The sequence below is a fragment of the Misgurnus anguillicaudatus genome, chromosome 20 (assembly GCF_027580225.2).
Source record: "Misgurnus anguillicaudatus chromosome 20, ASM2758022v2, whole genome shotgun sequence".
NCBI lineage: Eukaryota > Metazoa > Chordata > Actinopteri > Cypriniformes > Cobitidae > Misgurnus > Misgurnus anguillicaudatus.
The window spans coordinates 36770252-36796064 of record NC_073356.2 but is presented as its reverse complement, the minus strand read 5'-3'; the positions used below and the strand labels follow the sequence as shown (position 1 = coordinate 36796064).

The following is a 25813-nucleotide window of genomic DNA, read 5'->3' as shown; positions in this document are numbered from 1 at the left end:
ACAAAACAAATATTGGAACATGTATTTTAAGTCATATAGAAGCTAAATATCTTTTACATTTGTAGGTATGTTAAAACTACTTTTGGTGATTGTAATCAATATACTGTACAGTGTCAAATGACCTTTAAAGTTAAAGATGACTTTTGTTAAAATTAAATGTTAAAATTTTTTTCTTTGCTATTGACTGCTGAGAGATTTATATGGAGTTTTTCTTAATTGACTGAAAGGTTTAAATGGTAGCCCAAAGTTATACTTTGAATACTTTATCATTATAAGGACTGAATTAATCAAGAGCAAAAAAAAATTACAGTACATGATAGCAATATTGTATTGTAGACAACTGTAGGTTTATAAGTTTTAGTAAAATTTTTATAAAATTTCTGTTCCTGAAATTCACCCTTTTGCCAGGATCAGAATAATCCTACTTTTTGGGATCAAACCCAATCGTACTAAAAAGTTTTTAACAACACAAAGAGACGATTTGATCCAGATACTAGATAGGATTTTGTGATACAATCCAAATTCAGTATCCATTTTTTTGTTTATGAAATTTTGATCTAATCCGAAGATTTCAAAAAGCATTACTTTTGAACTACTGAACATAAAACAGAATAATTGAGTGTTTTATATTATAACTATTTTTTTAAAATAAGTCAGAGAGATATTTCTGCATGCTGCTTATAAATATCATCTTACTTTTAATAATCACGTAAGTCAACCAAATGTCCCAATGTATAGTGAGCCGGTGTATTTATTTTACCAGTTAAATGGCGTTTTTGTGTTCTTTTAAGGGCACTTCGGGAGGAGAGATGGGATGATCTTCGACAGGATTAGGACATAGAGATAATCATTTCCGATTAGGATTCACAGACTGATTCAGAAGCTAGGGAACTTTTTGAGACACATGGTAAGTATATATATATATATATATATATATATGCGTCTCCCTTGCCATACTTTAGTGTCCCTGTAACGCCGTCTTTGGCAATATTTCAGATAGCGACAATTCCTGGCTCCCGCGTCACCCTGTCTTTGTCATTAAGCCTCACCATTGGTTGATTTTGATATACAAAAATTGCAAAAATTTTGAACTTTGGCCTACCATCTCAAACTGTTGCCGCTCAGGCTTGCACGCATAAAGTCCATAATTCTACGTGACTACGTTCGATTAATTCAATACATAATTAAATAAGAACTAATAAATACATTATTGAAATCGAATTAATTAAACTTAAAAAAATTTTTACGAATATATTGTACATTTATAAAGTAATGCGTTAGTAATAAAGTCAACGCTCACAACAAACGGATGCATTCATAACACTCAATCGCAAAGCTAAAATGACTTAAAAAACGTAAATGTCTTTCTATTCAACATCCTTGTATTTTGGCTGATCTTTACATACTTCAAAAATTCAGCATCACAGCGCTTTTTATCACAGACGCCTGTTTCTGTGAACTAGACCAAACATTGCATAGGCTAAGTGTTAGCTTTATATCACGCTTATTTGTCAGCACAAGCCTGCACTTGAATTCATTTGAATTTAGTGTGCAAAATGAACATTTGTGGTTGGCGAGTGTTAATGTTCTTCTCGGCTTGACGTTTTATGTCATTTTTAATCACTTCCACTTGCATTGTAAAGTATGCCGCTTTGCAAAATATGCATTTGTCAGAAAAGAAATCATGCACTGACATTTGTTAAAACGTTGCTGAAAACGTTTGAGATGCAGGGATTTTAAATCCTCACAAACTTCTCACTACTTCTCTGGTGAATTAATAATTGAGAATATATAGAGATAATAGGATAAGCCCCTGGAGGACGAGTTCAAGGTCTCTCACATAAGAGAGACATTGGTTTACTGAGACTCCAGAGTGGCATCAGCGGGCATTGAGGTGTGGACGGGCAGAAAGTGGAGAGTGCAAGATGGGCGTGAGATGAAGTAGTGCTGGCTGAGACACAGAACGCTTGTGGGTATAGTGGTAGTGAGGCGAGCAGGACTGAAAGTCATCCCGAGGCCTGCAGCAAGGACAGACGCCATCTGGGCCTGAAGAAGGTCCGTGCAGGAGTAGAGAATGTGAGGACAAGCAAGATGGTAAACGTGTGCCAGCAGGGGGCACAGATGTGATGGGAAGGAGCGTTGGAGAAGAAACTGACATGGAATGGGATCGTTAGATTTTTTTTGTTCATTTACACTGCCAATGATTTGCCCGAATCTGCAAGGTCCCGGAAAGACACGCAGCGTCTGAAGTTTGCATAAAATGTATTATTTCTCTCTCCAGAAACCACTTGCGTGCATTTTTGTTATTTATGTGCTCAAATGAGCACTGGCGAAATTCTTTATGCTGCTGAATGATCTCGGCTTCAGCTCGGTTATGGTAAGTGACGAGCTAACTTACCTGATATCTGCTTCAGTCCAGTTAGCTGTCATTTCTCATTGTGAATGTTGTATTGCATGTAAATCCCTCATTTTAAAGAGTTGAACCAACATAGCAAGGACTGCCATGACACACGCGTCTTAACTATAGCACGCACGTCATTGTTTATGCGTCTCATTTATCATTTCCTGATAACTGCTTCAGTCTAGTTTGCGAAATTTCTCGTCATGAATATTGATCTCTCATTTTAAAGACCTAAACCCTAACTTTTGTAGTGATGACACGTGCCTTTTCCCTACGACACGCCCATTACGGCATTGTTTCGGCTTCTTGTTCACACAGAGGGTTTTCCGCGTATCTTACTAGGTCCTCTTTCCGGCAACCATCCCAGAAGATTTACGGGTTGTGTTTGCATTCACACAGAAGCTTGTCTGGCAATTTTATGGGTATTTTCTGGGACCAAAGATCTGTATGAATGGGGTTCATGAAAATGGGCCCCACTGGGGTAAAAATTGCCATAGCACTGCTATTTGACAAGTGAAATCAAAACACACAAAAAATGACTATTTATATTTTTATGTGTAGAAGTTTTTATTAAGTGCAACAGAATTAACTACAGTTACTTTTTATATAAGAAATACTTCCACACAATACATAAATGTATACTTGACTAAACTTTATTTGTTATGTGTGTGCTAAGAAGCTTTTGTAACTAGTTTTGGATTGCAGAATGACTATAAGACGCTTAAAGAGCTAAATATTGATCCTGCCTATAAAAACCTTTGTTTATTGTTTTCTACGTAAAATCATCCGACATGATGTAAAGATCATTCTGTGAAAATTGTATCTTGATATTTTAATATTAACTGAGCAAATTCATGTCAAAGATTGAAATTAAACTTTGGTTCTCAAAATCTCATAATTAAATAATGAGACTGGATTTCACAGACAGGATCACATTTTGACGAAAAAGTCTCTTATTCTGCAAATATTTATTTCAAGCGTTATATTTTTGCTTCTAAATCTTTTTTTCAGCGGGATGTAACTATTTTATTATTTACAGTTGTTGTTGTCAAATAGCTTTGTGATTTTTACCCATTCCTCACTCAAGAATTCTTGTAATTTCCCCAGGCTTATTTTACTGATTGTAATGATTTTATTTTCATCTTCATTTGGAGCCCAGTAAGCTTGTGAAACCCATGAACTGGAGGTGCTGTTATAGCAGCAGAAAGTCATCCACATGTATGATGGTATATTCACTCGGTTGTTTAGCTGATTTTTATCTTTGCTTGGTACAGCTCCTGTCAACACGTGGGCCAAAACTTTATTTTGATCATTTTTGTCACGGCAGTAGTTATCCATCAGGTCTTTAGTCTTCATTTCCAAGCGATTCCAGCTGCCGCTATTAAAGCTGATCTTCTGTGGCACAGCGTTGGTCAGTGTGAATGTAGAGCGAGCTGTGACTTCATCACCTGAATGACAGCTGGGAAACAAGTGACCGCGATTCACATTATAGTTATTATTGGTATAATCTTCATCTGTAGCTTGATTTTCATACGAGATTTTCACTTTCATCTTATCACTGGTGAGAAGTTCAAGCTACAGAAGAAATATTCAAAAGAGAAATTAAACAATCATTAGTTGACAACAAGAAGACTGAATTAAAGCTAAAGTTATCATTTTTATTTACTATTAACTTTTTCTTATACAATAATTCATACAGGATGCATAGATTTCTAAATAATTTTAAGGAATTAATAACTAAAACAAACTAGTATGAAGATTACCTCAGGCTCGATCCTCCATTTAATATGTGGTCTCTTGCATTTACTCTGTTTCTCAGTGAATCTGTAAGCTGAGAAAACTGGAATCCTGTTTGTTGTGTCGTAGAGCGTCGCAAATCTGTACTCATTCTCATATTTTTGACAGATCGTTTTGTATCGATTATCCATGGAGTGCGAATTCTCCAGAATGCCAGGAATCACTGGAGGCTTTTCTTGGTTAAAAAACTGACTACACTCACTGAAGTCGATAACTTTAGAGATGACGGATGGACAGATGAGCAGTAACAGCACTGAGACGTTCATGATAAACAACATCTTCATCTGACTTCACTCTCAACTCAATCACAAAGCAGAAATAAAGCAGAAATCCCCCTCTCTTAACTCTTAAACACTTTAACAGTGTGTAACACCGCCTACCTACACACTAAAAACATGTGACATCACACCACACAGTTTTTCAAAGTATTGCTGTTCGCATTTGTGTTTTTTTAATCATTTATTTACACTTACTTTGTCTGTAATGGAAACACATTTGTTGAATAACTTCTTATCTAGCAACCATTAAACCCACTTTAGCAGCTAATGTTAGGCTTGTTTGACTTCATGTGGCACTGCCATCAAAATGAAATCATACAGTGACTGTTTCTCATTCTAAAGGCTTGAAGAGATGAAGTCGAATAAGCCTTTCACAACTAGTTTTCAGAATATGAAAACAATCCATTCCCATAAGACATAACTTAAACATAAAAGCACTCTGTTCATTTCTGTACATTTCTAACAATCTGAGCACCTTCATGCAAGAACCTCCAAAATAAAAGTGTTGACTAACTTTTATATCAAATACTATTCAATTGAAATAATGACATATTGGCATCATATTTACATTTGAAACTTGTTTTATTGTGTCATTAATGCATTTTGCACAACAACTGCATTATCCTATGATTAATGTAATTTAAAATCCATAAAGTATATAAACACCAGAAACGACATTAAGCTATAGCCACGTGATTGAGTTTAATGTTCAATAATGATTTAAAAAAAATAAAAATTATTAGAGGAACGCATTATTGCATCAAATTTTACCTCATATGTGAACATATGGCGTAAACTTTGGCGTTGTACCAAGAAGATGAATCTAGAAATCTACTAATACAACGTCAAGGCGGTCACATTTTAAACCATACATTTTTTACACAGAGGAGGTTAACTGCACATTACCGTACTGGGGTTTGGAAATGTAGTTAGCGCTTTTTTTGCACGTTTTAATTTCTCAGATAACCAAATGCAGGAGCAACAGCAAAGCTCGTGAGCACGCTCGGACGCTAATGACGTCTACGGCTGCGCTGACTGCAGCGCCTGCCGCCAGAATAAAGTAATGTAACACAATCAAAACACTATTAAAACGGCAAAAATCTTTGAAAAGTGACAAGGATGCAGCACAGAATTAATAATATTTTGCATACTAAACAGATTAAAAGAAAGTAACAGATTAATGGACGCTTCTTTGATTTTGAGGTTGCGTGAAAAATCCATTTGGCTCAAAACAACCGAGGGGGCACGTGCCCCCTCAGTTTCAATGGGAATGATGCCTCTGGCAGGAGGCAAAGGGTCTGAAAGGGTCGTTGCACTGTTTATTTTGATAAGGTATGTACGTGATATGTTTGTATTGAGATGGATTCGGATATTTTACTTTGATGAAACATTGTGTTGCTTATGAAATTTGTGTTTATGGATTAGCGTAACTATATAGTTACTACGTCTACACAACTGAAAGTGTGCTTTAACTAATTTTGATGTAAACCAGTTGTTTATGTTGGTTATTTTGGTAATGTTATTCACTTTGTACTGCAAAGTTTTCTCACTGGTGAATGAGACATGAGATGTGACCGTCGGATCTGTGCGTGTTCATGTGTTTTAGAAGAGGCGTGATGGCGATTTGAATGGAGTTTGGGATCGTGATTTCATTGCTAGTCGGCTACCGTTAGCATTTTTCAAAATGTGATACCCTGCCTTTAAGTTTCACAGTTAGCCACAACAACAGTCTGGTAAAGATGAGAGTAATATGCTGAAATGTACAAGTGCTCATTAAAAGCCTGCACTGTAAAACATGAAGTTATGCAGCTGTTTGCCAGTAACGTTTCTTCTCGATTGATTCCATTTGGAAACAGAAGCACTGATCTTAAAGGAAAACCAGACACTTGTTTTTAGTCACAAAGAAAGTAATGAATTAGCAAAACGTATATATAATCTGATGAAACTTAAATCATATAATATATGAGGAAGAGAGTGGAGTATTTTAAACACATGCTGTTTTTAAGCTTTTCAAAGTCCACAGTAAACCTTTCAAGGTTCTACACAACAGAAATGTTATAATCAACATTACAAAAAAAGTCGCCAAAATGATAAAAGGTAATAAATTGGTAAACGGTAATAAAACTGTGAGATAAGAAATGTATTTCTTGTGGAAAACAATGTATTTTTAACAACACCTCAGTAGTTCTTAGGGGGGCCGGACACTTTCATTCGTTTTTATATGATGTATAAATATATCTCATTGCATTGTGGTCCAAAATGACTAATTTGATGCAATACAGTAAAAATCCAATAGATGGCGTATATTCAGTTCTTCACAGCTGCCCTGACAAGAATGAGTGAAAGTAAAGAAACAAATCCTGATTCAAAGCTTGTTTTATGGGTGAACGGAGTTTTTCAGATGTGGTTTTAGTCTTGTAAACTCTTCCCATTTACACTGTCAGAGATCCACAGGCAGGTGCGCACGTTTAACTAGTTGGCCTAGTGTTGTCATCACAAAATAATGTAGATTTACATCACCAGCCATTAATTATGGACCATAAGTTTAGAGGTTTTCATGATTTTTCATCTGTAGTATTTAGGATTTGACTAGCCTGTTTACTACTTTTTGCATACAAACCTTTATATTCTATTCCTTAACTAAAGGATCAAAAATGACTTGTATTAGTATAGGGGCAGTTTCCCAGACAGGGATTAGACTAGTTCTAGACTAAAATAAATGTGAGCTGTCCAAACTGAAAACAACTTGCACTAACATATCTTAAAATACATCAGTGCCGTTTATAGTAATGTTTTTAATAATGTGTGTGTGTGTTAAAACCTAATTATATTTCCTAATTAAACTAAGGCTTAGTCCTGGCTTAAGCTAATCCCTGTTTGGGAAACCACCCCATAGGGTTTAGCAAAACCATACTGCACGCACACACTCACGCACGCACGCACACACAGACGATTCTGACATCCAATTTTCATTTGCAAGCTTTATTAAAGATGGCAGTTACACACTTTTTTTGCATTTGCTAACAAACATTTGCTTTAATATAGTTTCTCTAAAAAGCTATATAGTTGAAAGAGTAAAAAATTGTTAAAGAAGCACCTTTAATACTTTAAACAGAGTAAATGATTACTTATATTTTATTCTGGTTCCTCGGACACCTGCTCTTATCAGCACTGATCTGAATGAAGAGGGCAGTTTTTAGATTTACCCACAGTTGTTGTTAAACAGCGTAACGGTTTTATTCAATTTTTTATTCAGGAAGTTCTGTAAGTCCTCCAGGCTTTTGAGCACGATGTTGTTTACATTATCATAACGTTTGTTTTCGGCCCAGTAAGTTTGAGACACCCATCTTTGTGCTTGATTCTTGCAGCAGAATGCGGTCCACACATGTGATGGAATATTGACTCTGTCATTTAACTTTTCATTACCAGGTACAGCTCCTGTCAGCACATAAGCAACAATTTTGTTTTTGTGATCAGTACAGTTAATGTCCATGTTTTCCTTCATTTTATTTTCCACAAGATTCCAAAGTCCTTCTCTGAAGCCTGGTTTCACTGGCACACTGTTGGTCAGTGTTAATGTAGATTCAGCAGTTTCTCTATCAGCTGCGTGATTCAATAAGGCACCGGGGATAAGGTTAAATGGATTTTTTATCAAGTAGTCTTGATTTCTAGCTTGTTCGATGAATGGCTCACGCATTTCAGCATCTGTTGGTTCAAGCTAGAAAGACAATGCCGACAATAAAATTAGACATGGGTTTATAAAATTAGACACATACAAACATGTTACTCTGAAATATATAAAAATAAAAACAAACCTCTGACTCAATCATCCAAGGACTCTGTGGTTTTTTAAACTTCGTTATCCCGGTGTATTTGTAAGCAGAGAAAACAGGAATCTTGTTTGATGTGTCATAAAGCGTCGCAAACCTGATCTTATTCTTATATTTTTGACAGATTATTTTATAACGATCCTTCAGCGTGACTGAATTCTTCAGAATCCCTGGAATAACCGGAGACATTTTATTCAAAATGAAGTCATCGCATTTATTAAGTGTCTTCTCAAGTTTAGAGACGATGCCTGGAAAACTCAGTGCCAGCAGCACAAAGACGACGCTCGCAACAAACAGCCGCATTCTCAATGTGTTCACGCTAAACTGACTCACAAAACTAAAATGACAATAGAAACACGAATGTCTCGCAATGTCTTGTTCCTCTTTTTGCAAGACTACAAGATAGATAAGATGTGCATCTCCGGACATGACTTTTGTTTAGAGTTTTACAGTTCCAGTCAAATGCCCTTAACCAATTTATCCAATCATTCACTCTTTTTTGAAAAACTTTTCAAAAGTTCAGGAAGTTAGACACCATTTGCAAAGTCTAAACAACTTCTCACTTACTAAAACACACTGCAATACACTTGTTTTGCAAAATGTTAAAACAAACACGTTTTAGTGATTATACACACAAACAACTCAATTGTTCACACTTTCTATTAATGTTTTTCTTTTTACCAGCTGGGCACAATATAAACCATCTTAAAATTTAGAGGTGTTTTGTGTATGTGTATCAACAATAGATGAAACAATGAGAGATGGAGGAGAAAGACTATTAGGACGAGGTGGTGGATGAGGATTAGTGTATCTAAGGGCCTTTTTACACCTGGTCACTTCATGCGTTTTCTCTAATCAGATAGATATCTGATTTGTTAAAACTGTTCCATTTACATTTGGCCACATAAATGTGTCTTGGCAAAACGGATATGAATCAGATCTTTTAATCATGCCCAAAATGCAAATACACTATTTATTACTCCGCCTTAAAAAACTTAAGATGACGTTTATGCAACAATAGGCAGCCCTTACTGTATGTTGTACTGTATGTTGGGCAGGGGACGCGCATCTCCTTGCTCGGCATGGGCTGAAGCTCGCAGTACAGCGCAGCAGGAGAGTGACGAAGCGGTGATTTAACGTACAGGTCCATGACGGGAAAAGCATTTACAAAACTCTCTCTTAAAGTTTTATTTCTTTGTTTAATATCATTTGAGTTTGTCATTAGACTCTTTTGTTGGTTCTAGGAAGCTTTTTTACCCGCTGTCGTCTTTGTTTGTTTACCTCTTTGACGGCTACCTTTCGGGTGACGTGCTTACGTTTGGGAGGAGTTATGCACTGAAAGATGCGGAGCCGCTGGCGGATCAGGAAACCATGGTGGTGCTGGTGGTTTCAGGAACTCTGGGCTGTGTTCCACTTCAGTTTTAGACACGCACTCACGACCTTCCCTAAATACTTCCTCTTGAGGGAATCCCTGTCGCCATTTTGAAGTGCGTTCCACTTCGCATATGGGTATCCTCCAGACTAGACATCAACCTCTGGGTCCTAGCATGAACTGGAGAGGCGACCATCTTGTGAAGTGGCTCGGGCGTGGTGGCAGCCATCTTGTGAAGTGGCTCGTGTGCGGCGGCCATCTTGTGAAGTTGCTCGGTAGTGGGCATACAAAGGACAGGACTGGACAGAGTTAACATGTAGAGCATTCAGGCATCCATGGCTGATCTGGCTCCTCAGCCCACGGAGCCTTATGCCTTACTGCCCCCCAAAAAATATTTAGTTGCAGCGTCCACCTCCACCCTGCTCATGTGAGAGAGAACCCGCTGCCGGCGGCATCTGCCTTCATTCCGTGGCTGGGCCGTGTGCCAACTGCCCTTCGGCCTCTGCGGCCCGCTGGAGGCAAATGCCTTTTTTGAGCCATTTGCCACCTCTTATTGAGTTTATTTATATATATAAATTTATATACATGGCCTTTATCCATGTTCACAGTCAGATGCACCTCTCAGGTTATGCATAACATTAACCTGGACAGCCTCATCAGTGGCATCCTGGGTTGCCGGGTTCTTCCGGATGGGTCCTGTAGGTAACACAGAATTTGTCAATCCATTTGAATAGCATAAGGCCATAAACATCTAGTTGAATATAGAAAAAACTAACTTTGAACAATGGTCTTCAGGAACAGGTCTCTAAAACATGCTTTATTCTCTACACCAGTCCAGGTTGTATTAATGGAAAGGTTATTAGAAAAGATGCTCTGAAGCATTCGCCACATGGTTGTTTTTAGGTCCCTCCCACATTTGATTGCCAAAAACCGAAGCTGAAAATTGAAAAAAAGGGTAACAGATTACATTTCTCTCAAGTTTGTCATACATAAATGTGACAGGCTGTGGATTCAGACTGTATATGCAGTGTACAATCTTGATTTTACTTTTTATATTACCCTACGGTCGAAATTAGCACACTTACAAATCGTTCCTGGAGCTCTTTATCATGAAAGTGTTGTCAAGCATCATTGTGTCCATTTTGTTACGCACAACATCACCAAACTCTCCAAGACGTCGCAGCATTAGGGTCGTTTTCTGGAGGAATTGACAGACGAGTTAATCACTCAGTCTTATAGTTGTTTATTTTCATCTCAGTGACGTTAAGAATATTTAGTAATCTGTAGGGTAATTTTTTTTTTATTCTTCTCAAACTATTATTTCATCATAATAATACTAATGACACACACACATACTCAAATGAACGCACACTCATAAGCGGACGCACAGAGACATGTGAGCATGCAAACACAAAATATTTTAAGAAATCACGCATAAATGATAGCCTAATTATAGTCTCTATACTAATCGCTCAAATACGCATCATTCAGAAATAAATAACTATTTATAGAAAGTTAACTTTTGCATGTGTTTTTTAAACCGTGCAAATGTTAACATGCAAGCGATTTTAAGCAATTTGAGCGCAAGATGTTAAAGTGAGCTGTTGTGTGTGCGCACAGACACAACACATACTCAAATGAACGTACACTCTTAAGCGGACGCACGGAGACGCGTGAGCATGCAAACACAAAATTGCGAAATAACATAGTCTTGGCATCTATGCTCATAAAAACCTTCAGTTATGTCTTAAAGTCAATGCAAACAGTTCAGAAAGAAGTCAGATCTTTGTGTTGGTCTGAAAGTAGCAGTTCTTATTTGCTTATGTTTCTGTCATTTATATTAATTAAACAACGGAAAACAAAGGAAAATCACTTCTGTATCTTTAAAAAGATGAATTATATTTAGTTTTTATAATAAAGAAGACAGTGTTAATGTTTATTTGATTCTATTTACCTAAATACTACTGTTAGATCTTACTTTATTTGTAACTTTGTTCTTTTCTATTTTATATGCTCATCATTTCTTAATTTGCCCTTATTTTATTTTTCCAGCCCCAGTTTTGCTGACCCGAAAATTATTCGATCTATGATTTAAAAAAGCAATGTAATCCATTTAACCAATACTATATAGTAAAATTATGTAATTTGAGAGTAGGCATTGAGGTCCAGCCTATTTCACCTCTATTCTGTTTAAAATTTCTGACCTTGCAGTGTTTCACACTAATTTGAGGGGTAAAAAACGTTTAGGGTTTGAGTTAAGGGTAATTTGGGGTTTCTTTGATTAAAACCAGCATCAGATGATTGTTGATCCAGGATCACATCTTACTTTGTCAAATTACAGCGACCCTATAATGGGGGGGGCTTGGCCGAGGGGTGGGGCTTAGCTAGGGGACCCCTCCATAAGCTTTGACATAATTCGAACACTGCGTAGCTACGTTTCACTGTTAGTTTATTTCCTTGCAGCTTCGCTCTTTTGTTAAAGGTCACGTTCTTTCTGATCCAATTTTTTAAACCCTAGTTAGTGTGTAATATTGCTATAATAGCATAAATAATACATTTAAAATGATAAAGCTCAAAGTTCACTGCCAGGCGATATATTTCCTTTAACAGAATTCACCTTTTAAAGCCTACAGCGAATGGCCGGTTTGGACTACAGCCCTCTACTTCCTGCTTTAATGATGTCACTAGAAGAGTTTATGTCTAAACTCCGCCCACAAGAATACATCAGTTACCAGCTTTGGCTCAAACACTCTGCTAAGCTGCTGTCGAGTCACAACACACTAAACAAACTACACAATCAGAAATCGATAAATATTTCTTAAGGAGGAACTTCATAGAACAAGGAAGAGATTTTTTCCCACCGAACCCTAGGATTGCGCTATACGCTGGTCGACGTCACGCGGCCGTTGATTACACACATCGGGTGCTGACGTGGAGATAAGCTTTTTTCTCGTTGAGCCTTAGGGGCGGTTCACATTTCGCGAACGCACCTGGAAAAAACGAGCGCGTCGCACTGCATCGCTTTCATTATGCATAGTCTTATGGTAATTGTCAAAATAGTTTTTCCCACTTGTCATCCTGGCATAATGTTGCCTATCCTTTTTTTACAGTTAAAATCAAATTAAATGAAAAATACACTGCTTTGAACATTGTTTACTTCATTAATGTGTTTTACTGTGTTAATGGAATAAGGATGCAAGTAGGATTCGGTATTCGGTTTCGGATTCGGCCGAATTTTAAACTGTGGATTCGGTATTCGGCCGAACCCAAAAATTTGGATTCGGTGCATTTTTTACACGTGAAACATGAACACATGTTATATTGCACATTGTAAACACAATCAAAGCTTCAAAAACACGGGACGTTTAATGTACTACACTCACTCACGTTAAAACTTTTTATGAGAATATACTGAAAAAATTTCGAATATTGAACTGAATAAAGGTTAAATAAAATAAAAAAACACAAAAGATGATTAAATTGAAATACAAATGAAACAAAATTTAGAGTCTTAGTGATTGCCAGGGTCAAAAAAAGTGGCAGCTCATCTTTTTGTGCCATGATGGAGCACGGATGTCTTTTTTGTTTCACTCAGCACAAATTTGTATAAATAGTTTTTCGTGTCCGTGGCACGACTTTCTTTTTCGTGTCATTTTATGTATTGTTTTCTTATTGTTTTTTCCTATTTTTAAATCATTGTCAACCTATTCTAATCTACCTGCCTTCCTGATACACTAATTTGGGCAAAGAGCACTAATGACTTATTTAAGACTTGAAGCTAAAAGTTGATGACTTGCAACTCAACTTGGACTTCCCTGTCTTGAGGAACAGAGCAATATAACTGAGTTCATTCAAATGTGAGTAAGTGAAAATCACAAAATATGATGTATAGTATTTTTTTAAATATGAAGAATAAACAAACTGTGCACACGTATAAAACAGATGTTACATGGGGCAAACTGTGACGTGTGCTTTAGAAACAATTTTCTGTGAATCATAGATTGCATGTGAAATGTTGCGACATGTTGTCTACATCTGATAAACATGTCACCACGTTTCTTATGTAATCCCGTATGGGTTTCACATGGACATTTGCGTGAGATTAACACAAAAATGTTCCAAAACCTTATGTTTCTGCACACCGGCTGCGTGGCATGTCTGTTGCGTGTCAGTTGCATGGCGCCTGCGTCGCGTTTTCTGTGTCTTTGCACACCAGAATCATGCCTGGCGCGCTGCTGCTGATGTAGGTGACATATATTTTGCCTGGAAACGCTTCCAAGACACTTGTGTGTGGCGTGAAAAATAGGCGTCGGTCCTATTTCTAGCATGCTTGAGTCGCGCCTGAGACGTGCGTGTCATGCGGGCGGTGTGCACGGTCAAACCTGCTAACATGGGAGCCTAAATAAAAACGGACACGCCACGCAGCTGAGACGCTCATGCCACGCAGCCGGTGTAAATCGGCCCTTATGTTTCTGCACATGTTAAATTCATCTTCTTTATGCCATTCCAGCGTCTAGGGGTGGAACGGTACACAGAAGTCCCGGTTCGGTTCGTACCTCGGTTCAGACGCCACGGTTCGATTCACTTTCGGTACAATGGAGGGAAAAGCAAAACAAAAATTAAAGATTTTTTTAGTACTTAAGCTAATCTTAAAAACATAGGTGTCCTTATCAGTGTTATTTTGAGATGTCATGAATATGAACTGAAATGCATTTAACATACTATCTCGTATTTCAAAAATGTATATATACCACTTTAAGTAATCTTGTACTCATCTTTCATACAAATATGGGTTCAATTGTATTACAAGTGTTACCTAAATACATTTTAAAATTACATTTTGGCCTTATTCCATATTAATGTAATAAAGAACAAAAAAAAGGCTCTTAGGATGAATTAATAGGTGTGTACGACTTCACGAGGCGCTACAAGAAACGACAAGTGGATGACGTCAGAGTAACGCGAGAGCGATTTGAAATCAGCCTCCTCCGCAAGATTTCTCGTGGTACTCTGACGCTGATGGCGCTGCGTAAAGTTGAGCACGCTTAAAAAACTGAAAGCAGCTGAACTCGACAGAACTGCCCTGCGTATGCCTGTTGTATATAGCAGGACATTTTATCTCCTACTTCTCAGCGTAAGAAATACAAAGTGTGGCGTTTGAACTGACTGAAATGCGTGTCAAGGTGAATGCGTGAGACTTGAGAGCCCTGATTAGATGTATTTCCACTCACATACCTAACAACTGCTGAACAACGCCGACGCAAAGTCCTCGTCTTTTCCACCAATCTCTCGCCTGTACTATTGTAACTGACTGGAAAACTGAAGTTTTGCCAAACTTGCGATGGCTGGCGGAGCGTCTAACTCTTATGGAACACCACTTGCCATTCGCTGCTCACTAACTGACTGGACCGGCGTCGACGTGACAAAAAACTGCAGAGTGCCAGAATGTAGACGGTCTCTGATAGAGCGCATACATAGGCGGAGCTCGGATGCATCGGCGCCAATCAGAGCTTCAGAGCTAAAGCGGGGCAACAGATTAGCTGTCCATAAAGAACCCGCTAATCTCCAGTAGTTCCGCATTACATAAAAAAGTTTTTTTATTTTCATACCGTGTATTCTCCGTTTAAATTCATGCACCGAACCGTGACCCCCCTACCGATTCGGTTCGAAACGAATACATGTATTGTTCCACCCCTACCAGCGTCTATGGCTATATTCATGGCAATAACTGGTTAATTCATACACAAGTTTTATTCAGACACAGGTTGGGGGAGGGGCAATTTGGCATCTCCCTAACTTGCATGTTTTGGCCTGTGGGAAGAAACCGGAGTAAACCCATGCTGACAACTCCACACAGAAAGGCCACCTGACCTAGCCGGGGCTCGAACCTTCTTGCTGTGAGGCAACAGTGCTATGCATTGAGCCACTGTACCACCCCGTGGCTAAACTTGCAGATTAAATCATGCTCTTTCTAACCCTTAACTTCTACAATGTCATGATGTTGCGTCTAGTGTGTTTCCTTGACATTCACTTATCTTTTAACAAATGAAGCATCAGTATTTCTTAAGAATTCAGTTGTTTAGAGATGTTGGTCAGCCTTAAACCAGCTTCAACTGGCCTGTTCTTAAAAATGGTAAATGTCTTAAATGGATGAAAGTAAATACATAATGTTAACCCTTTTACACATATAGGTCACTGAATTAAACAGTTAATCAAAAAGCCGTAAATAGATAGACGTAAATACGTGACCTGTCCCATGTCAATTTTAAGCCTAACTTAAACCTATATACTATTGTGATTTCTTTATCTGTGTAGATTTCCGAAGCAATACTGTTGTCTGGTGAAAATGTCATGTGAATTGCTGCATTGAAATTTATATTTTTTCCACTTTAGGTATCTAGAAAAAGTTCAGTTGACTTTATATCATCTCCACAATAAATGCCATATCACCCAGCACTACAATAGCTAGCAGTAGCCGTAATGCTTAAACACATTTCACAACTTATACTTACTTATAATTAACTTATACTTACTTATACTTACCCGTTGCTGGGACCTCTCATGGCAAAGCAACGGGGGGTGGTACAGTGGCTCAATGTGTAGCTGGAATGGCATAAAGAAGATGAATTTAACATGTGCAGAAACATTTTTGTATTAATCTCACGCAAATGTCCATGTGAAACCCATATGGGATTACATAAGAAACGTGGTGACATGTTTATCAGATGTAGACAACATGTCGCAACATTTCACATGCAATCTATGTGAGATTCACAGAAAATTGTTTCTAAAGCACACGTCACAGTTTGCCCCATGTAACATCTGTTTTATACGTGTGCACAGTTTGTTTATTCTTCATATTTAAAAAAAATACTATACATCATATTTTGTGATTTTCACTTACTCACACTTGAATGAACTCAGTTATATTGCTCTGTTGTGAGTCGGGGTGAGCAGGGCACGAACGAACAAAAGTTTATTTTATACAGCTATTTTACAGTTACACTGTAAAACATTTGCTGTAATTATGCAGCTGGATGCCAGTAACTTACTGTAAAAGATAAAGACTGAAAATGTTTCATGTTCATTTAACTTTGAACAAACCGTTGCCAGTAAATAACATAAATGTAAAATCTACAGTAAGTTACTGGCAGCTAGTTGCAAACAACAACCCAGCAAAGGTTTAGTTACGGTACAACCCAACATGTGTTCTGTCCAATATTTACCCAATCTTGGATTCAAAACAACTCAAAACATTTTAGAATGATGTTCTAGACATAAATAAAGAATTCATTTGTAGCATAGATGTGCTGCTTGCGTAAAAATATGATTCATGTAAATCAAATAATTTTTAATGATTGTGCCAAAACCCAAATGTATTAAATAAACATGCTTCATCAATCAAAACTTGTAATATTGATTTAGAATTAAGAACTTGTTACTTTTGCTCAAGTGAAAAAATAAAGGTGTACTTATTACTTTTATTGAAGTAATATTAGCAGAGGTGGGACCAAGTCATTGTTTTGTTAGTCACAAGTAAGTCTCCAGTCTTTGCATTCAAGTCCCAAGTCAAGACAGGGAAGTCCAAGTTGAGTTGCAAGTCATCAACTTTAAGCTTCAAGTCTTAAATAAGTCATTAGTGCTCTTTGCCCAAATAAGTGTATCAGGAAGGCAGGTAGATTAGAATAGGTTGACAATGATTTAAAAATAGGACAAAACAATGAGAAAACAATACATAAAATGACATGAAAAAGAAAGTCGTGCCACGGACACGAAAAACTATTTATAGAAATTTCTGCTGAGTGAAACAAAAAAGACACAAAATATTGCGGAAATGTGTGTCCATGAACTGGAAAAAATCTATCAAAAAGCTGTAAGAAGGGGTAGTTTAATTTTATACGAGGTGCATGCCAGGGGCGGACTTTCCCATTAGGCAAAGCTTGGCAATTGCCTTGGGCCCCGAGTTACCAAGGGGCCCTAAAACGCAGAGGTCTACTTGGTGAGCTGCCACTTTTTTGACCCTGGTAATCATCAAGATTCTAAATTTTGTTTAATTTGTAATTCAATTTTATCATCTTTTGTGTTTTTTATTTTATTTAATTTTTATTCAGTATTTTTTCAGTATATTCTCATAAAAAGTTTTAACGTTTTTATTACATCTGCAGCAGCGAGTGAGTGTAGTACATTAAAGGTCTGGCTCTTTCTGTGTTTTTGAAGCTTTGATTGTGTTTACAGTGTATAACATGTACTTCACATGTAAAAAATGCTGCGTTTTTCACACAATATACTTCTCTATCAGTGGCGGCTCCTGACTGCACTTCCGAGGATGCGCTAATTCATAATAAATGTTCGGATTGTCACGTGTGTGGTTCACTTTTCCAAAATATGTGTCATGGGTGTGGAGAGATCCTGTGTGCATCACGTGTTTTGTCAAAATAAGTGCCTGCTGGAGACGCGTCAAAACCGTTTATGATAAAAGAGACACTCGCGTTCCCTAAATACACGCAAGAAACTCACTTAACAGTAAACTCTGATTACGCATGAGTATATCTGCGAATATCTGGCACACGCGAGCGTCTCCGTTCAAGTTCAAGGCAGCAAGCACTTATTTTGGCATGACACGTGATGCACACACGATCTCTCAAAGCGCAGAACACATATTTTGAAATGACGAACCACACACATGACAAGCTACATACATGTTGTGATAAGCTTCAAAAAAAGAAGTCACCAGCCGCCACTGTTCTCTATATAGCGCTGTTTTCACTGTCCTCAAAATGGGCTGATGTCTTTCTTGTTTTATGAAGTCCATCCTTCAGAAATACGTATCGATTTCTGATTGTGTAGTTTGTTTAGTGTGTTGTGACTCGACAGCAGCTTAGCTTAGCAGAGCCGTTTGAGCCAAAGCTGGTAACTGACGTATTCTTTTTGGGGGCGGAGTTTAGTCAACAAACTATTTTACTGACGTCATTAAAGCAGGAAGTAGAGGGCTGTAGTCCAAACCGGCCATTCGCTGTAGGCTTTAAAAGGTGAATTCTGTTAAAGGAAATATATCGCCTGGCAGTGAACTTTATCATTTTACAGGTATTATTTATGCTATTATAGCAACATTACACACTACCTAAAGTTTAAAAATGGGATCAGAAAGAATGTGACCTTTAACAAAAGAGCAAAGCTGCAAGGAAATAAACTAACAGTGAAACGTAGCTACACCAGTGGAGCAGAAAAAATGATTCACACAAAAATGTAGCCAAAGTCTCCGCTTTTCTCAGGTACAGTAGCCCGCCAAATTTTCGTTCCAGCGCCACTAAACATTAGAGCCTGACTGATATGCATTTTTTTTGGGCATCCAGATATTAGGGGGTAAAAAAAGGCTGATGCCGATATATTATAGTACAGTACACATATACTACAGTATATTATATTACAGTACTGTACATGGAATACACTATATACATTAACAGAATATACTATATATAAATAAATATTTTTTTTGCAATGATCACTCACAAGTGTGGTGATCAAACACTTAAAATGACTTGACAAAAATATGTTATATAGGCAGGTGTGTTTAACAAGTTAAGAATAAACTTTATTATCCAAAATGATTCTGATATAAGTGCACACAACAGTAAACTTGACTTGACACAAACAGAACAAAATATATATAACTTAAATCATTGGTAGTTTTGACGAGAATAACGTTATATTGAACTTGTATTGAAAAGGAAACTTATGGAGTAATTAACTTTACAGTAAGTTATGTACTTCACAACTTAACATTACCGTTAAGAAGACAATGCTTGTCTGACAACATACTGATGTAGGCTAATGTATGTGTAATGTACACACAGTGTTCTGCCAGGACTTTAAACTTTTATAAACATAAAGCGCCTGCTCTCCGCCTCTTTTATTTAGCGAGGGTGTAAAGTTGTGCAAGCTTATTAAATCAATTGCTTTGAAATGAGCATGTTCAGTAACAACACAAGCAGCTACTCCCACAGACTGCGCATTTTGACCTGGCTTTTGACCATTAGGTATGAGTATTTATTCAGAGACCTGTATGTAGCTATAAGATGATTTATTGTGCAAATGTAAATTTAATAGAAAAATAGTAATCAAATATTAAGAGAAAATGCAACATGATAGATTAAACACACATGAACCTTAACCAAAAACCTTTAGCTTCATAAAGATAATTGTGACACTGCCTGTGAAACCCCAGCTAAAGTATTTATTTATCGTTTACTGTTTTTTTACATTACATCATACTACATAATGTAAAGAGCATTCTGTGAAAAATAAACTTGATATCTTTAATATTGTCTGAGTAAGTTCATGTCAGCAATTGAAATCATAGTCAAATAAATGTTTGAAATCAAACCGTGAAGCTCTTTATCTCACACTTTTAGGGGCGGTTTCCCGAACAGGGATTAGACTAGTCCTAGATTAAAATAAATGTAAGAGCTGTCCAAACTGAAAACAACTTGCACTGACATATCTTAAAATACATCAGTGCCCTTTGTTTTGCCTCAAAATGCACACAAATAATGTTTTTAGTAAGGCATGTTTGTTAAAACTAGTTATATTTCCTAATTAAACTAAGCCCTAGTCCTGGCTTAAGCTAATACCTGTCCGGGAAACCACCCCTTGCAGTTTTAGATTTTAGACTTTAGTCTGGTTTACACAGGCAGATTCTTGCATCTGTATTAGTCCACTAGCATAATTTTCTAACATGAATGCTGGTAAGTAACTTAGCTACAAATTCAAGATCTATATCTGGACAAAAATTGCATACTTCTCATTTTCAGCGGTAATAAACGTAACCTATTGAATTGACAATTAGGACACTGTTAGCCGTTGGCTATAACTAACGCTAACATTATGGCAAAAAGAAGCTCCGTGAAGTAATTATATATATATGAAGAGTTTGGTTCCAAAACGCGATAAACGCCATTTTTGAAAAAAATGAGTTACTGCCAAAATCAGTATTATATCAGGTCAGTAGTTAAAAGTAAATTCTTAATTTTACGCAAAATCCAATATCCGCCGTGTTATTCTGTCATCTTTTCTCCCCTTTTTCCCAAAATGCGATAAACGCCACTCCCCCTTTTTTACAGAACACAATAAATCCCACAGCGCATGTAAACAAACATTCAATTTCTTATTAATGCAATTATCTAATCAACCAATCACATGGAAGTTGCTTCAATGCATTTAGGGTCCTGGTCAAGACAATCTCCTGAACCCAAACTGAATGTCAGAATGGGTTGAGACATTTAGATGGTAGGGTCGGAATTTGGCGTAAACAGAATGAGACGTGGCCCCCAACTGAAAATTTTAGGGGCACAACCAGAAAATTTAGGGGCGCACACCGTAAATCAACATGCTTACCAAATCTACTAATTTCCACAGTATTACTAATAATTACTTTAATAATGGATGCAGAAATTACAATAAGCTGTTTCAAATTCAGTGTCATTTTATTCTGCACTTTTGAAGATGCAACAAGGTAAACTGACAGCACCATCGCTGTCATGACAGTACAAATAGTAAACAAAATACCATACATTCAGAATAAGAAGTAGGCCGTGTTCAATTTCAACATCATCTCTGGCTCATCTGCGCTCTGATTTACAGTCATTTGTCTTCTAAAAGCAACCGGCAGTGGCGTCGCTTTTTGATTTATAAACATGTCACGGCATACTCGATGCTGTAAGCTGAGATTGTGTTTAATCAGTGTATTGTGTTTAAACTGGTACAATCGGCAAACTTTGTGTTCCCCCCAGTTCTGGGGTAGCTGCTGCAGTATTCGCAGTTCATATATTTTCGACTGCTTATAGTACCTCAGCCAGCTGAATTCTTTCAGCCAGTCTTCTCGAAAATGGTGAGTGCGGGCTTTTTTCGCCAGACCAACCTCTGACTCTGCATCATTATCCGACGGTGACACTGTAGACTCTGGTGCACTAGCCACAGGTCGGAAGAATGAATCAATAGTTCGCTTGCTCATAGCTCAGACGCACGCACATATCAGGTTGTAATGATATTTGTCTCCGTTTCCTTCCCACAGATGTTTACGCGCGCTCGGTTATCTCTAGGCCCCTCCCCCTCGACAAATTTTAGCCACTTACAGTGGCAATTCCCTATTCTTCTCACACGCATTGTCCGCCTCACAGGCACTCAATGAGATGCGAGTGTGTGCTCATGTCTCATGAGTGTGTGTGTGTGTGTGTTGCGTGCGTGTGCGCTCGTGTCTCATTGATTATTTCATTGCTCATTTCATTGATCATTGACGTGCCCCTTCCACGTTTAATGTATAAAAAATACGGAGGGTGGGGGAGGCAAATTTACTGGTCGCACATAACTTTGTTTAATTGGTAACTCTTTGGTAGATACATTTATCATTTCTGGTATATTACTACTGTTACTGTTACTATTAAAAATTATCTATAGGAGAACCAGAACTGCACAGGCCCTTAGAATCGTCCTAACTCCCCCCCACCTAGTGGCGCCCCTGCCCCAAACACCAAATGATCTCAAGAAGCATCACTGATGATTTTGCCCCAACGCTTCCATGGATGTATTTTAGCACAATAATTGTGTCACATATTTATATTAATGATTGAGATGAGTCTGATATTTGCACAAATTTATTGCAGAAAAAGCAGTATACACACAGTCCCATTTAACACTTTATTATACTTGGGGCCTAGACATATTTTTAACATGTTACTTTTCATATATTAAAACTTCAACACAAAATGTAAAATTAAACAGTTTATACTAAAATATGTAAAAAATATTTTAATAAAAATGTTGGGAAAAATACTTAAACTAAAACTAAACTACTAAAACACAGTACATAAATGTATACTTGACTAAACTTTATTTGCTATGTGTGTGCTAAGAAGCATTTGTAAATACTTAACTAGTTTAGCATTGCAGAATGATTATAAGATGCTTGAAGAGCTCAATTTTGCCTATGAAATCCCAGCTAAAGTCATTTTTTGTGATTAATTGTTTTCTACCTAAAATCATCCAACATAATGTAAAATCATGTCAACGATTAAAAATCAAACTTTGATGCTCCAAATCTCAATATTAAATTACGAGACTTTAGCCTGGATTTTACAGACAGGGTCACATTTTGACAAAAAAATCTCTCATTCTGCCAACAGGATATGAGAGTAAATATTTATTTCAAGCGTTATATTTTTGCTTCTTAAATCTTTCAGAGGGATTTAACTATTTTATTTTCACAGTCGTTCTTAAATAGCTGTGTATTTTTTTCAAAATTTTTACTCAGGATTTCTTGTAATTTCTTCAGGCTTATTTCACTGATCATGACATTGTCATTTAATTTTTCATCTTTGTTTAGAGCCCAGTAAGCTTGTGAGGCCCATGAACTCGAGGTGCTGTTATAGCAACAGAAAGTCATCCACATGGATGATGGTATATTCACTCTGTCCTTTAGTTGTTGTTTTTTATCTTTGTTTGGTACAGCTCCTGTCAACACGTGGGCCAAAACTTTATTTTGATCTTTTTTATCACGGCAGTAGTTATCCATCACCTCTATAGCCTTTATTTCCAAGCGATTCCAGCTGCCGCTATTAAAGCTGATCTTCTGTGGCACAGCGTTGGTCAGTGTGAATGTAGAGCGAGCTGTGACTTCATCACCTGAATGACAGCTGGGAAACAAGTGACCGCGATTCACATTATAGTTATTATCGATGTAATCTTCATCTGTAGCTTGATTTTCATACGAGACTCTCATCTCATCACTGGTGAGTTCAAGCTGAGAAGAAATGTTCAGAAATTAAACAATCATTAGTTGATAACCAGTGTTGGGGAAAGTTACTTTTAAAAGTAATGCATTACAATATTAAGTTACTCCCCAAAAAAGTAACTAATTGCGTTACTTAGTTACTTTAAAGTTACTTTTGCATTATTTTTTCTAAATTGGCTGAGAAGTTCTGCACTCAGAAATTGCATTTTCCATCGCAAAAATATCAAGCTTTATTCTGCCATCTCTGTTTCTGACTCAAAGTGTTCCCCCTCAGGCGCACAAGCATAGAGTGCATAATTCTAAGTTAATACGTTCAGTTTATTTCAGTATATTTTTTGGTCAAATTAATTCATCTGAAAAGTAACTTTTTTTAAAAAAGTAACTCAAATATTAATGTGTACATTTATAAAGTAATGCGTTACTTTACTCGTTACTTTATAAAAGTAATATTATAAAGTAATGCACGTTACTTGTAATGCGTTACGCACAACACTGTTGACAACAAGGAGACTGAATTAAAGCTAAAGTTGTCAATTATATTTACCCTCAGCTTTTTCTTGTACAATATTTCATACAGGATGCAAAGATCTCTAAATTAATAAGCAAATATTAAATACCTAAAACAAACTAGAATGAAGATTACCTGAGGCTCATTCATCCATTCAATATCTGGTCTCTTGATTCTTTTATCCCCAATGAATCTGTAAGCTGAGAAAACTGGAATCCTGTTTGTTGTGTCGTAGAACGTCGCAAATCTGTACTCTTTCTCATATTTTTGACAGATCGTTTTGTATCGATTATCCATGGACTGAGATTTCTCCAGAATGCCAGGAATCACTGGAGGCTGTCCTTGATGAAAAAACTGACTACACCAAGACGTAGTGAAGTCTGTAACTTCAGAGATGACGGATGGACAGATGAGCAGTAACAGCACTGAGACGTTCATGATAAACAACATCTTCATCTGACTTCACTCTCAACTCAAATCACAAAGCAGAAATAAAGCAGAAATCCCCCTCTCTCAACTCTTTAACACTTCATCAGTGAACACAAACAGTGTTTAACTCCACCTACCCACACGCCCAAAACCTGTCACCTCACCACACAGCTTTTCTAAGTATTGATGTTCGCATTATGTTTTTTTATGATTTATTTGCACTTACTTTGTCTATAACCGGCTGCATTATCATGTTTTATTGCACTTTATTCCTATTTATCGTGGCCTAGTGTTTAACATGGATTTTTAAGGAAAAATGTCGGCTGTTGCTTGTTCTCACACAACAGCATCAAGCTTCTGTCATGCTAACACATTGACCCCAGCAGATCTTATGAAAAACTTTCAATTATTTTACTCTAAAGGGGATCGCACACCGGCCGCGCAGCTCAGCGCCGCACCGCGCCGTTCTAAAAAAATTGAACACATTGTTTTCTATGAGTATATGCACACCAGCGCCGCCAGGTTGCGCCTGTCTGTGCCTGTCTGCGCCGCCCAGCTGTGACTCAGGAAGTTGCTCAAATCCCTGTCACACCACACAGCGCCACTCACATAGTTTAACATTAAATAACATCATATTTGTCCCAAATCATTAACGATTAACATTGGCTGCTAACATATATTTTGCATTTTGAAGTAGATGCTATCTGACGAAGCTCGCGCTATTTAATGTGCACTTCCGGTTTACAATACCTCCAAGTTGTCCTAGACGCGACTCGGTGCAGCGCGATGCTGAGCTGCTCGACCGGTTTGCGATCCCCTTAAGTCAACGAAAATCGAGCAGGACCAAAACATTTTACAAGCTGATCGCTGTCAAAAAAGTTCAGCGACGACGTCCCAAGGATAACAGAAGCAATGACAGTGTTCTTAATATGACAAAGTACTGTAAGTGTTTCGATTAATGCTGTAAGGTACCACCCACCAGCCCAACGACGGATGCAAGTGGAGTGGGTGAGGGGTCTCGTGTTCGCTCCTTCCTCAGCGCTTCTACAATAATAATTCCATTTATTAGGTTTCAATTTATTTATTTTACCTCGGTAGTTAAATTATAATCTGACTCCAATTTATAAAATATCAATATTATTCTGATGCTGATCATAATTTATATTTATCATTATTATGTTTTCATTCTCTTAATTATTTAAATATACATAGAGAATAAGTTATAATCCTGAAGGTGCTAAGGCAGTTCCATACAGCTGGGCGTAGAGGCATTCTCCTTCTTACTTAAATTAAAAGTAGAGGTTTCTCCAAAACACATTGAAAATAAGAGGATCCATCTATAGTTTAGGTTGAGGCATTTCTCCATCCAACCTATAAAGTGAGGCAATTATACACATCATATTTTCAATAGA

At 37.3% G+C, this 25813-nt stretch overlaps 4 protein-coding genes and 1 long non-coding RNA gene across 5 annotated transcripts in view; 1 reads left to right on the top strand and 4 right to left on the bottom strand.

Annotated features, from left to right (window-relative positions):
* ggcta (gamma-glutamylcyclotransferase a) overlaps nt 1-25813 on the bottom strand; it is a 439956-nt gene that overhangs the window by 148119 nt on the left and 266024 nt on the right. The gene's annotated exons all lie outside the window — the stretch shown is intronic.
* LOC141351560 (uncharacterized) lies at nt 789-24489 on the top strand. Its single transcript, XR_012359852.1, has 2 exons — nt 789-907; nt 24247-24489. It is a non-coding gene; the product is annotated as an uncharacterized lncRNA (long non-coding RNA).
* Nucleotides 2957-4464, bottom strand: LOC129454843 (endonuclease domain-containing 1 protein-like). The gene is made up of 2 exons (XM_055219420.2): nt 4165-4464; nt 2957-3976 (listed from the first exon to the last, which is right to left on the bottom strand). Exons 1-2 carry the CDS (start codon nt 4462-4464, stop codon nt 3431-3433), a joined length of 846 nt encoding a protein of 281 aa, XP_055075395.2. The 3' UTR covers nt 2957-3430.
* LOC129454825 (endonuclease domain-containing 1 protein-like) lies at nt 7446-9215 on the bottom strand. The gene is made up of 2 exons (XM_073858154.1): nt 8292-9215; nt 7446-8194 (listed from the first exon to the last, which is right to left on the bottom strand). Exons 1-2 carry the CDS (start codon nt 8733-8735, stop codon nt 7679-7681), a joined length of 960 nt encoding a protein of 319 aa, XP_073714255.1. The 5' UTR covers nt 8736-9215; the 3' UTR covers nt 7446-7678.
* Nucleotides 22201-24238, bottom strand: LOC141351558 (endonuclease domain-containing 1 protein-like). The gene is made up of 2 exons (XM_073858605.1): nt 24108-24238; nt 22201-23473 (listed from the first exon to the last, which is right to left on the bottom strand). The coding sequence occupies exons 1-2, from the start codon at nt 24120-24122 to the stop codon at nt 22910-22912; spliced, it is 579 nt and encodes a 192-aa protein (XP_073714706.1). The 5' UTR covers nt 24123-24238; the 3' UTR covers nt 22201-22909.

What these genes read in the sequence shown, in the direction of transcription:
- LOC129454843 (XM_055219420.2), bottom strand. Translation starts at nt 4,464, where the DNA reads ATGAACGTCTCAGTGCTGTTACTGCTCATCTGTCCATCCGTCATCTCT. An exon ending in AATGGAGGATCGAGCCTGAG is followed by an intron (nt 3,977 to 4,164) that starts GTAATCTTCATA and finishes TTTCTTCTGTAG; the next exon opens with CTTGAACTTCTCACCAGTGA.
- LOC129454825 (XM_073858154.1), bottom strand. Translation starts at nt 8,735, where the DNA reads ATGTCCGGAGATGCACATCTTATCTATCTTGTAGTCTTGCAAAAAGAG. An exon ending in CTTGGATGATTGAGTCAGAG is followed by an intron (nt 8,195 to 8,291) that starts GTTTGTTTTTAT and finishes TTGTCTTTCTAG; the next exon opens with CTTGAACCAACAGATGCTGA.